We start from the raw sequence: 13,837 nt of genomic DNA on the forward strand, positions 1-13,837 counted from the left end.
TACACACCTGGCTGAGGTCGTCATTCTGGCAGAGTTTACAAATTGGGAATTCTGTTAGTTAATACATATTTTTTTAATAATTCAGAATGAGATTTTTTTATTCGCTAAATGTCGAATATTCAGAGAGCCCTTTTGTGGCCATCTCCCTCCAGCCAGTCCCCATGTCCCTCTCCCACTTCCCACAGCTTCCTGTTGGTGGATGAGGTGAGGTCATCCTCAGCATTTGCTGGACTGCATTTGTGGTTACATGTCTGTTGCCCATTTTCCGACCCAGAACCTAAGCTGAGTGAAGGCAGGGAGGGCCTGGCCTTGTTGGTGAATGTGCCTGCAGAGCCTGGCCCCAAGCCTCGGGTGTTTGCAGAATGTCTGATGCAGAGAGCGAGTTGGGAGAGAGAACAAAGGCAGGAGAAAATAGGCCAGGCTCAGCAGATCAGCACCCAGGACCAGGTGGTTTCTGCCTCGTGTCCCAGGGATATATGTAAGACCCAGGTTAACTGTCCCAGGGAGCTCGACCCTCAGAGTGCCCGGGAGTCTCCTGTGTGTCTCGATTGTTTTTGTGGGGGGACTTAGCTGGGGAAGGGGCAGTGGTAGGGAATAGAAAGACTCAAGATTGTGATGATTTTTTCCTTTCTAATTCAAGAGTCTATTTTCCAAGCAAATTCAATTACAAATGTAAAAGGAACAAAGAAAACTCCCAAAATTTTAACTCTAATATTTTTGTATATAATAGTTTTAACATACTAATATTCATTATTACAGGTATAGAAAATGATGAAGAAATCAAACAGTTAGATGAAGAAATCAAGGAGCTAAATGAATCCAATTCCCAGATGGAAGCCGATATGATTAAACTCAGAACTCAGGTAACAGTTTTTGAAGCCCTCAATTTTAGCTCTAACACATGCTATTATACCAGAGATACATGGCATGAAATCGGCTTTTAGGAGAGCTGTCGTTTCCGCCTTCTTTGCTCTTTTACTTCCTTTATTTTTCCACCTTATGATGTTGATCTTCCACGGACACCATTCCATGGCCGTGTTCGCTGTAGCAGGGGCCATGGTTCTCTCGTTTTCAGTCTGCACCTGTGTCTGTGTTTTTTAATAAAGTGCATTTGTGAATAGGCATTTTCAGAGGATCACCTGTTCCTGCAAACAATGAGGGTTTTCCTTCCAAGATACTTCAGGTCCTTGTGTTATTTAATCACTATATTAAATGGATAGCGACAGCCGAGGTTCCCAGAATTTAAAACAAGGAGTGCCTGCCACATAGGACTCCTGGGTGTCTGGGGTTTGGGGAAGCAGCCCCAGTGACTTGCGGCTGCAGAGCCTGGGGTTGGGAAGAGAGAGAAGTGGCAGCTGGCAGAGCAGCTGTGGTCACCTAACCCCCTCCGTGCCCACAAGCAGCCCACAGGATAAACATCCTCAGCCTCATCTTAAACATACAGCTTCTAAGACAGAGAGGCAGCTTCCTCAGCCAAGCCGAGGCCACAGAGGCCAGGCTGGACCCTGTCTGACCGTGAGCCTTGTGCCTGGCATCCCCCACCTTGCTGCGTTAGGGTCCCAGTCGCCTAAGTACACTCTGGGAGTGGAATTTATTTGCTGACCACTCGACCCTCACATTGCCCACAGGGTGAGCCAAGGTGTCCTGTCTTCTTAGAAATGAGGTCTCCATTCCGGCCCCTCCCCGGCAGGCCGTGGTGTGATGAGGTTCTCAGAGGATGCTGACCAGCCTCCAGGAAGGTTGCTCAGTTTGCTGGGAATGAGCCCGAGGACTGGATGGAAATGAGGATGGTGACACCACCGGCCACCTACGTGATGATGCTGTCCTCCTAACAAACTCTGAGGGGCTCCCTTATTATCCCCCCTCCATAAATGAAGAGGCTGAGGCTGGGGAAGGTTGAGGGCCTTTCCCGTGGTCAGTGAGGTGTGGTCAATGGCTCTGTTCTGCTCAACAGGTGGTTTCCACCCACTGGACACAGCTTTCCCAAGGATGGAGACATCCTCTGGGGCTGGGGCCCCACCAAGCAACCGAAAGGGATTTACAGGCCCCCCTGTGGGTACCAAGGATGAGGCCAAGGGCAGGAACTCCCCACAAGGCCATGTGGCTGCTGCCTGGGCATTTTGATGCCAACCTATTTCCCCAGAGGGCATCACTGCCTTGATCTGACCAACCTGGTAGCCCCAGGGGCTGTGTTCAGGCCTTCCTAGAATCTTACATTGGCCTGGCTGGGGCCCACCCAACACAGGTTGGAATTTCCCTTAAGACTTACCCGAATGTTGGGCTTGGGGAATAGAGTAACAGCCTGTGGCATTTCTCAGCCCCGGGACCAGCCGAGGCCATGGAAGCGGCATCTTGGACTGTATAGGAGACTCCATGGCTACCGGAGCACCCACGAGCTGCTGGTTCTGGGAGAGAGTAGGAGGTGACCTAGTCAGCAAAGATTGTTTAACTGGGACAGATCAATTCACCCTTGAGTATTACTCCGTTCTCACACTGCTAATAAACAACCTGAGACTGGGTAGTTTACAAAGGAAGTGGGTTTAATGGACTCACAGTTGTATTCTGTTTATGAGGGCGACAAGCCGAAAATCTTAATTTATTTCCTCCTTTGAATGGCACCTCTCGGGGCACTCTCTGATGAGGCAGAATGTCCTTGTCTGTCCAGGGTGTTGAGTCCGTGGTCTACTGGGGCAACCCAATTCCAACAGGATGCCCTTCAGGAAGCGGGTTCTTCCCACTTTCCAAAACCCCTCCCTCCGCAGTGAAGGCCTGCTGCTCCGTGGCCGTCCATGAGGGACGGATGGCAGCTCTGATGCCAGCTGTGGATGAAGCACTGGGGCTGGGGCTTAGCCGAGGGCTGAGTAGGCTTAGAGGTCATGTCGCCTGGGTCTGAGCCCTAGGAAACAACGCATGTGCCTACGCAGGCTGCTTAGAGCACTCTCTGCACCTGCACGGGCGTAGCCTCCCCCTCAGGAAGCACTCAGGTTTGTGTCCCTTCTCACTGGTTCCTTTCTGCCTTTCTTTATCTCTGAGATGAGTAGTTGCTCCTAACAGCATGTATTTGGACCTAATGTCAAAAATGAATGTGTAGAGTTCACATGTATTCTCACTGACTCGGCTGATGAGAGAGGTGACTTCCCAGATGTGCCCAGGGATGGACCTTCCTCTATTCTAGAAGAGACAGGAATGTGCTGAGCCAGAGTCCCCCAGCTCTGCAGCTCTCAGCGACGGATGATGAGCTCCAGTCCACAAGTTGTTTTGTGAGCACCAGGCCTGAGCTCGGAGACAGGCAGCTGCTGACGCAGGCAGCTTAGAGCCTGATACTCCTTAAACGGGTTAGACCTGGGGCAAAACTTAACCAGAAAACAATGTGCACCCACAGCCAGGAGCCCTCCTTGCTGTCTGTGCCACGGCCACTGCCCGGGGAGTATGGAGGAGGAACATGGGGCAGGCCAGCTCTCCAGGGCATAACGCGGCCCTGCCTGACGGCCTTGGCCTCCCTGCAGCAGCCTTCACGCCCTTTGCATTTTCCTTTAGAAGGTCCGGACTTTCCCATGCCTCTCAGGCCCTCACACCCTCAGGGAGCATGGCCAGGAAGGGGAACAGGCCCAGATCCCGTGTTTTCTTGTCCACTCTGACCCAAGAGAAAGGCAGACTTCTCCCACTGCCCCATGACATGTTCAAGACACACTGACACGAGGATGCAGGCCTGTGCACAGAGCCCATGCCAGAGATGACACAGGGCTGTAGGCCTGTCCCAAGCCCAAGCCATGAGATAGATGAGAAGTGGATGCCACGGCCCGATGTTCTCTCTGCAATGGGGACAGACGGAAGAACGGTAGAGTCAGTGCTCAGGCCTGCAGCCCGGTGATGAGGGTCCTGCACAGGGAGGGGTCTAGATTTTAATCTGGTGAAGAACAGAGCCAAGAGAAGGAGAAAGGAGACTCCGTCCAAACCTTTAAATTTCACGCCTGTGCCGGACGGGGGAGACCCCCGCGCCTGTGCCGGATGCTGCAGAAACCGCCACACCTGTCCTGTGCCCCATGGTGGGGAGACTGCAGCGCCTGTGCCGGATAAGGGGGAGACCGCAGCGCCTGTGCCGGATAAGGGGGAGACCCCCGCGCCTGTGCGGGACGGAAGGAGACCGCCGCGCCTGGGCCGGATAAGGGGGAGACCGCCGCGTCTGGGCCGGATAAGGGGAGATGCCCGCGGCTGTGCCGGATAAGGGGGAGACCCCCGCGCCTGTGCCGGATAAGGGGGAGACCCTCGCGCCTGGGCCGGATAAGGGGGAGACCCCCGCGCCTGGGCCGGATAAGGGGGAGACCGCAGCGCCTGTGCCGGATAAGGGGGAGACCCTCGCGCCTGTGCCGGAGAAGGGGGAGACCCCCGCGCCTGGGCCGGATAAGGGGGAGACCGCAGCGCCTGGGCCGGATAAGGGGGAGACCCCCGCGCCTGTGCCGGATAAGGGGGAGACCCTCGCGCCTGCGCCGGATAAGGGGAGATGCCCGCGGCTGTGCCGGATAAGGGGGAGACCCCCGCGCCTGGGCCGGGTAAGGGGAGACCCCCGCGCCTGTGCCGGATAATGGGGAGACCCCCGCGCCTGGGCCAGATAAGGGGGAGACCCCCGCGCCTGGGCCGGATAAGGGGGAGACCCCCGCGCCTGGGCCGGATAAGGGGAGACCCCCGCGCCTGGGCCGGATAAGGGGGAGACCCCCGCGCCTGTGCCGGATAAGGGGGAGACCCCGGCGCCTGTGCCGGATAAGGGGAGACCCTCGCGCCTGTGCCGGATAAGGGGGAGACCCCGGCGCCTGTGCCGGATAAGGGGAGACCCCCGCGCCTGGGCCGGATAAGGGGGAGACCCTCGCGCCTGGGCCGGATAAGGGGGAGACCCCCGCGCCTGTGCCGGATAGGGGGAGACCCCCGCGCCTGTGCCGGATGGAAGGAGACCCCCGTGCCTGTGCCGGATAAGGGGGAGACCCTCGCGCCTGTGCCGGATAAGGGGGAGACCCTCGCGCCTGTGCCGGATAAGGGGGAGGCCGCCCCTGCCACTCTCTGCGGAAGGGGTTTTGTGTTACGTCTCAAGCCCAGGAGTGCTCTTACTAAAACTTGGAAAGGTTTTTTTCACTGTTCAGTTGTGAGAATTCAAATTAGGACAAACGCAATTTTATTTCATTGAGAAGATTAGTTTTCCAATTTGGAATGTGTTTAAACACTATTTGGGGTCCAATTAGTGCGACCAAATACAATTCCTATGTGGCTGAAAAATCCGTTCTTATGCTTGGCAGCTTGAAGAGTGGGTCTCAGGGACTTCACCCCACACAAACGCAATCAGAAGTCCCGACACCGGCCGGGCGCGGTGGCTCCCGCCTGTAATCCCAGCCCTTTGGGAGGCCGAGGCGGGCGGATCACGAGGTCAGGAGACCGAGACCATCCTGGCTAACAGGGGGAAACCCTGTCTCTACTAAAAATACAAAAAAAAAATTAGTTGGGCGCGGTGGCGGCGCCTGTAGTCCCAGCTGCTCGGAAGGCTGAGGCAGGAGAATGGCGTGAACCCGGTCAGGCTTCCTCCCGGGGTGGCCCAGCACCAGCAGAACGGCCGAGGTGTCTGTGGGATCTGCTGTTTCCCCAACTCCATTCAACTGGATTCAGTGTGGCCTCAGCTTCAGGGACTGGGGCACCCACGCCGGGCACACCCACGCCTTGGTTCTGGACTCCAAGATTCCCCAGATACATCTCATCCGATTCAACTCAGTTCCCACCAGACCCCAGATCAGAGACCAGAAAAGCTTGCCCTTGGCCCCAGGGGACGCCCAGAAGTTGCTTGTTATCAGAATCCGGAGGAAAAGAAGACTGCCACTGAGGAAGAGAGAGCAGGGGACTCAAGTGCTGGGCGCGGCCCGGGCAAGCGGCGTTTGTGTGAACTACATGAGTGCTGAGGGCCTGAGTTCGAGACCCCACCGTGGGGGACTGGAGCAAGGAGACCGAGGAGAGATGATGGGAGTCCTGCAGACACGGGAGGTGGAGAAGGGAAAAGAGCACTCCCGGCACAGGAAACAGCAGGAGCAGGAGGAGAATGGCTCAGAGCTGGCTGGGAGGCTGGGATGTTGTCCCCCGTGGCTCAAACAGTGCAGGCATTTGTCAAGGAGGTGGGGGCGGGGGTATTTGAGTATAAGAGGGAGCTCGTGTTTTCAGGCCAGGCTATTCTCACAAGAAACCCCCCAGCTCCTGGTGCGAGGGCCCAGATGGACCAGCATGAACAGCCCTGTGAAGCTTGACTTCTTCTAAGGTTGGCAGCTCAGTTAATCCCACAGCCTGCACCACTTTCAGATGATGGCTGTTCTCCCTGGAGCTAAGCCTCTCTGTGGTCCAGCCTCCCTGGTCAGCACTGGCATGGGCAGGAGCCCGTCCTCCCTGCACGAGGACACTTTCCTTGGGGTTACGCCCTTCCACCGCCCCACTGCTAACGCCTTGCGATTCCCACCCATTTTACTCTTCTTCCGGAAATGTTTTCTAAACACATCACGCCATCCAGGTACTTAGTCTAGACCAGGTATTGGCAAACATTTTCTACAAAGGACCAGATGGCAAATATTTTAGGCTTCTGGGCCACGCAGTTGTGTTGCAGTGTGACAGCCTCACAACACATGTGTGTGTGACCCTGTTTCAACACAGCGTCACATGGTTCTACAGTTGGAACTTAATAGCTCTTCTATGTTACAAAATGCTGTTATTCTTTTGTTTTTTTCTTACCACTAAAAACCGCAAATGCCATTCTTAGCTCAGTCTTAGCTTTCAATGTCAGGCCCTGGGCTAGATTTGACCTTTCTCTGCTCCAGGTGTGGTCAGAGGCTGCACAGTCTAAGAAATGCTGAGGTCCAGAAGGACAGAGGGTGTGGACAAGTCTGTAAAAATGTGGGTTTGGACCTAGACTGGCCATCAGGCTGCTGCTGACGCGGGAACTTTCTTGGGAAGATCCGGGAATGCACTGCTTCCTAGCAGCCTGAAAAACTTTTGGTGTTTCTTAAAACAATCAAAAACAGGACCCACGGTCGTCAGAGGGCTCCCCACTTTACCACAGGCGACTCGATGGTTCTAGAAATGCAGACTCAGATTCGCCAGTGCACATCGCTGACGATGGCAGAGGTGGCCGGCCCAGCTCCCAGCCAGGCCCCCAGACCCACTCGTGACCCAGGCCCCTCCCCGTGTAAGCACCTGTGATCAGGGACGCCTTCCGAGTGCCAGGAACCACGTACCGTGGCTGCTGTGGGTTGGGTTTGGAAGAGAGACACTGGCCTCTGTGGCCCTCCCCAGCCTGCTCAGCCCCATCCTCAGAGGAGGCCTGGCGTATGAGGGGCTGGGCGGAGTCCCTGCATCACCTTGCTCGGCAGCGCTGTCTCCCATGACACCACAGCGTGCTGGCCAGCTCCAAGATGTTCTGAGAGGGCTCTCCGTTACTCTGGGCCCCTAAGACTGGGTCAGAGGCCCCAGGAATAACAAATGTTTTCTCACTGCAAACATGCCTCACATCTCAGTGGGAGTGTATGTTGTGGGCAAGGAGCATTACTCCCATTTTCCAGAAAAAGAGTCCACAATTTGCCTGGCTAGGATAGTAAGGAATGGGTAACAGTGACCCTGAGACACAGCTTCTTGCCACCCTGGAGGAAGGCCTCAGGCAAGCAAACGTGTCCCGTGCGAGAAGCCCGGGGCCCTGTGTGTGTGGGCTGGAGATGCAGGAGATTCAGGGGCTGGGGGGTGTGCTTGAGGGAGGTAAGGCTGTGAGACCTGGCAGATACCCATCAGTTCTGGTTTTGGGTCTCCAGGCATCCCCTCTGACCTTGGACTGGGCTTACCACACAGCCTGGTTCAGCAGATGATCATTTTGGCCAGGGCTTTGATGGGATGTTTGTTCAAACTGCATATTTTGTTCCACTGCTAAGTGGATTCAACACAATGAGATTTGTTCCATTTTGAGAAAATCAAAGCATTTATAAGCACGGGAGCCCTCCCACCCCCACCCCAGCCACAGACCCGGGTAACATGGGAAGGAACAGCCTAACTCCTGAGTCTCACAGAGAGTCCTGAGCACAGGAGCATGTCTCAGCCTCTGCAGAAGGGGCTAGACTTTCCAGCAGGGAACATAGGTTGAAGAAGGAATGGATCTAAAATGTGTCCCCATGAATTTTGCTGGGGACGACGAGACAGGGTGCTACCCCTGCCTTGGGCACCCCACAGGCTGCTTCTCTGCTAAGCCGGGGGAGCAGCTGGACTTCCCTTTACTCTGAGCCCCAAAGACCAGGTCAGAGGCCCCAGGAATAACAAATGTCTTCTCACTGCAAACACACCGCACCTGCCAGTGTGAGTTCGTAATGCAAGGAGCATTATGCCCATTTTCCAGAAAAAGAGCCCACAGTTTGCCCGGCTAGGATAGGAAAGAATAGCCAGAAGCACCTCTGAGACACTCAACCAGAGGTGAGCTGGGCTGGGCTCATCCAGGAGGGCCCGCTGAGGGCCAGCAATGGGGAGGCCTCTGCAGGGTTCCCTGAGCACAGACAAGGGGCTGAGGGGCCTGGAGCAGCGGCCATCTAGGAAAGCCACCGGGTGCACAGGGCAGGAGCCACCATCTGCTCAGGGAGGTGCCCATCCTGCTGCTGGCCTTCCCCCTGCGTGGGCCCTTTAACAACCTTGGGACCTGGGCAGTGGCGCCTCACCCGAGATTAGATTCCATCATAGAAAACCTATGTCTCTTTACACTGACATCATCTCTAGTGAGGTCCCAGCCACAGCTGCCACCAGCTGTGAGTGCAGGCACGTGGCCGCCCAGGAAGGGTTACAGAACGCTCTGGAAGACGAGCACGAGGCACGCAGCCCTTCGGGGCCCACCCAGGAGTCGTGGGAGGGCAGGCATCCACTCCTGAGCCTGCAAGGGGGCAGCTGGGAGGGGAACAGTAATTTGATAAATAATCCCAAGGAACACAAATGAGAAGGTCACCAAGGACGTGCATGGAAACAAAGCTGTGTGATTTCGGTGGGTTCTCCACAGGGCACCATCCCTGCAAGAATGGTGGGGGCTGCGATTCCTTCCAAGGAGAAGGCCCACCCTCCCAACTTCATCCTGGAGGGTATCTCCAAGGGGCACCAGTTTTCTAACAGAGGGTCTGTGCCTGGGGCTGGTGGGAGAACCCGGGATTTGACCCAGTACAGCCAAGGGAGGGCCAGAACATAGGAGAAGACAGGACCAAGAGGGAGAGGAGGAGAGACTCTCATGAGAGGACTTGGGAATGACACGTCGGGGAAGGAGCGGAGAGGAGCGGGTAGGCCAGGCCAGCCCTGGACTCTGCGGGTCAGCTCGGTCTTCCAGAGAGAAGCCCCAGATCACGCACGGCAGAGGCACCCCTGGGTGGCCGAGGCAGACACCCCCACGGACAGGGCAGCTCCCTGCCTGCTGCGTGTGAAGTTAGTCCTGTGCCGTTAGAGGCCCTGACCTTGACCTTGATGATACTTAAATTATCTCTGGAATATGCAAGGAAGGGTCCGCGGTGGGTCTTTTTCCTTAGAGAAATGCAGGAAGACCACCCTGTGGGCACAGTGCCAGCCCGGTGCCATCTGAAGAGATAGTGACACCCCCACACAGAAATGAACATTGGAGGACTTAGCTGTGGCAGAATTTGATTCAGGCTAGAAAGGAGAAGTATTCGCATCAAGTCAGTAAAACACTAAGCCCCCACACACTGCAGTCCCGTCAGGCCAGCTGAGAGAACAGGATGGCGCAAGGAAACAGTCGCACTTCCCCAGTTGTCAAGTGCAGTGAATCCAAAGCATAGACAGCAGGTCCTTAAATGGCAAGCGCTCACCACTGAAGCCTTTTTCTTTCTTTCTTTCTTTCTTTCTTTCTTTTTTTTTTTTTTTTTGTGAGACGGAATCTTGCTCTGTCACCCAGGCCGGAGTGCAATGGTGTGATCTCAGCTCACTGCAACCTCCGCCTCTCTGGTTCAAGCTGTTCTCATGTCTTAGTCTCCCAAGTAACTGGGATTACAGACGCCCGCCACCACGCCCGGCTAATTTTTGTATTTTTAGTAGAGACAGGGTTTCACCATGTTGGCCAGGCTGATCTCAAATTCCTGACCTCAAGTGATCCGCCTGTCTTGGCCTCCCAAAGTGCTGGGATTCCAGGCGTGAGCCACCGCGCCCGGCCCGAAGGCTTTCTCCTTCAGCGAGAGGCCCCTTCTTGGCACCCAGTAGGCTGTGGCCCCCGGCAACGGCCACGGGCTTCTAGGTCCTCCTGGTGTTACATGTCACACGCACTTGTGCGTTTCAGATTACCACGATGGAGAGCAACCTGAAGACCATCGAAGAGGAGAACAAAGTGATTGAGCAGCAGAACGAGTCCCTCCTCCACGAGCTGGCGAACCTGAGCCAGTCTCTGATCCACAGTCTGGCCAACATCCAGCTGCCACACATGGTAAGTGACTGAGCGCGCAAGGCAGGAATGTGGAGTCCTCACAGCGCACAGCCTAAAGTAGATGCCGTTTTTGTTGTTATTTTCATGGTTCTTCAGCCTTTGGCAAATGTTTGTGGTTACCACCCCGAAACCATACCGTTAACTGCTAGAAACATGGGCGGGGCTGACCCCATAAACTTAAGTGTGCTCTGAGCCGGCCTTTGAAATAGTATAAAACCAAGGGCACTATGCTATGATACTATTTTATGCTTTTGTAAATATACTATTAAGAAAATAAAAGTTGTATATGAACTACTATTTAATATCTCGTAGGATCCAATCAATGAACAAAATTTTGATGCTTACGTGACTACTTTGACGGAAATGTATACAAATCAAGATCGTTATCAGAGTCCAGAAAATAAAGCCCTACTGGAAAATATAAAGCAGGCTGTGAGAGGAATTCAGGTCTGAACAGCTGCTGTAGTGATGAAACTCTTGCTTAAAAAGGATGCCTCTTGTTTTTTGCTGCTGTAACTTTCCAGAAAGTGTTCTATATTTATTTCTGTTTGAAACAGTGTTATGCTTACAAGACTTCATAATGATTTTATGTCTTGCTTTAAAGATAGTACCTGCAGAATAGTTTTTGAATACACCCACATTTTGTACGTTTCCATGTAAGCTGACATAGTGTTCTGCCATGTAATGTTTATAGCTGCTGATGTATGCACATTTGGGGGTATATCTATTTCTGAAGAGGTAAGCTGATCAAAATAAATAGAGTGTAAATTCTTTTTAATGCTTTAGTGATTAAATGTTTTAGTATTTTGAACTGAAATGGACACACACACACACACACACACACACACACAGCTTTGAATGACCATGTTGTGGCCAAGCAGCCGCTTTTTAGACGTTATCATTTTGCCTCATGTTGGAGGACTTTATGGAATTTAAGAAATACATTTTGTGTGCATATTGTTTCATAGCAAGAATTGGTTGCAAAAATGCTTTATTTTTGAACAATGCTTGGAAATATTATGTGACTTTTTTGTTTGTTTGTTTTAGGAGGATGGTGTATGGTGGGGGCAATAAATGAGGTTTTTTGCATTCCAAGGAAATGGCATATGGATTAACTGTAAGAAATGAAATAAGTAATTTATTGTAAGACAACATCAAGCCATGGAAACTTGGCAGAAGATTCAAAGCAGCTTAAACAGCACTTTTAAATTAACTCCTAAGCATTACATGGTGTGACTATGGAAACTCCAGTTAAGACAGGATCTTATCAGAGGTGGACAACGTGAAGATTTCCTTTTCCATTTTCAATAAACTTTGGAACAACCTTCTCGTATCTCCCCTAGAGTTTCGTGCCCCTCTGAACTGTCTGTTGTTGCAATGTAGTTTATCAACAGAATTTGTGTGTTTTCGATTTAAGCTAAAAGATAATTTAAGAACATTTATTTCCCCTTTTCACTTTAAAAAATTATGATTATTCCTATTATTGTTATGAACCTTCTTATTTTACATTTGAGGGATAAAGGCAAATGATTTGTGAGTCTTCTAGTTACTGGACCGAGTTTTCTGCTGGATCTGGTGGGAAGGCAGCTCGGTCAAGTTTCTCTCCTGCTCCCCCTGCCCGACTTTGACTCTGAATAAGCATTTGGTCCTATTCAGAGGACTCTTACCACGACGTTTCTGTTCTACACTTGGCTGGAGACCAGTTGACCATAGAGCATTTGCAGAGCCTTGTTGTTTGATTTCTTGTGACTATTCTAAGAATGAATGCAATCAGATTTTAAAAGTAACTAAATATACTTCAGCACTTTTTTGCTTTAAACTAGATCATCTTAGACTTGTTTATATCTTCCAGATTTGATTGTTTTACTCCCAATGACTGCACTATATGTATGCATAAGACCACTTTTGAGCGCTGCGTTCCCCCTTCTGAGTAGTCCTTTGACGATGTGTTGTGTTTTCTGATGTTGACTTGATTTCCATTTAATAGCATCTCTTCCTTCCATGTCTTGATGTTATGCAGGAAGTACAGACGTACTTTAAATTTTTGTTATGAAATAAAAAAAAAAGATGGGTTTTGTAAAAATAAAAAAAAAAATATTTTTAGCAGAACAGGACTTACAGGGTCATTGTCCCCACAATGTGCCAGTCGACTATTTGCACTTACCTTGTCCTATATATCCGTACGGAGGTGTGCAATTCCTCGTGTCAGTAGCCTTGTGACACTGAACCTGGATGGATGATAGAGGAGCCCTCACGGCCGATCAATAATGTTGCGAAGGGAGACTACAGGGATCTCACGACAAATATTCTGATACAATACTCAACCTCGGTATATATATATATGTATAAATATATGTATATCCCAGCGGCACTTTATACTGTTCACTGTACAAAAGCTTACAGTTTTCCACAAGGACTTTACTAACTAGCTGGGAAAAAGATGATGTAATTACTTCGGGGCTCTGCGGAACCTTCTCTGTACAGCGCCCCCTTTCTGTTGTGCTATTGGTTGCAGCTGCCATGCTCAGAATGCGTTTGAGAGCTGAAGCAAGGTGCTTGCAGTCACCTGAGGCCGTCCGTGTGGCCCAGGGCCCCAGCCGCCTTTAGGGCCCCCATTGTCCATAACAGCATATGCATTTCCCCACCGCGTTGTGTCTGCAGCTTCTTTGCCAATATAGTAATGCTTTTAGTAGAGTACTAGATAGTATCAGTTTTGGATTCTTATTGTTATCACCTATGTACAATGGAAAGGGATTTTAAGCACAAACCTGCTGCTCATCTAACGTTGGTACATAATATCAAATCAAAAGTTATCTGTGACTATTATATAGGGATCACAAAAGTGTCACATATTAGAATGCTGACCTTTCATATGGAATTATTGTGAGTCATCAGAGTTTATTATAACTTATTGTTCATATTCATTTCTAAGTTAATTTAAGTAATCATTTATTAAGACAGAATTTTGTATAAACTATTTATTGTGCTCTCTGTGGAACTGAAGTTTGATTTATTTTTGTACTACACGGCATGGGTTTGTTGACACTTTAATTTTGCTATAAATGTGTGGAATCACAAGTTGCTGTGATACTTCATTTTTAAATTGTGAACTTTGTACAAATTTTGTCATGCTGGATGTTAACACATCTTACTCTAAATAAAAAAGGTGTTGCCACATTTGTAGCACGAAGGATCTCTAACCCGGGTCTGCGTCTTCACTTGAGTCTGGGAAATGCTGTCTGGGGCCCGGTGGGATCCACTCGAAGCCTTTCACTCCAGCTTAGTTGCTTTTAACATTTTTACCAGTTTGGTTCTCAACTCTGAGGCATATAGGAGTCAATGACTTTTAGAAAACTATGTGTCTCGGCATCCCCACTG

At 51.3% G+C, this 13,837-nt stretch overlaps 1 protein-coding gene across 8 annotated transcripts in view; it reads left to right on the top strand.

The window, feature by feature from the left end:
* MYT1L (myelin transcription factor 1 like) overlaps positions 1-13,636 on the top strand; it is a 533,658-nt gene extending 520,022 nt beyond the window's left edge. For 5 of the 8 annotated variants that reach the window (XM_028831516.2, XM_077958482.1, XM_028831519.2 and 2 more), the window contains exons 23-25: positions 760-863; positions 10,316-10,459; positions 10,772-13,636. In XM_028831516.2, the coding sequence (XP_028687349.1) occupies positions 760-863; positions 10,316-10,459; positions 10,772-10,912 (389 nt within the window). In that variant the 3' untranslated portion in view covers positions 10,913-13,636. 8 annotated transcript variants of the gene reach the window in all.
* Positions 13,637-13,837: the final 201 nt, after the last annotated feature.

The sequence above is a fragment of the Macaca mulatta genome, chromosome 13, assembly GCF_049350105.2.
Source record: "Macaca mulatta isolate MMU2019108-1 chromosome 13, T2T-MMU8v2.0, whole genome shotgun sequence".
Taxonomy (NCBI): domain Eukaryota; kingdom Metazoa; phylum Chordata; class Mammalia; order Primates; family Cercopithecidae; genus Macaca; species Macaca mulatta.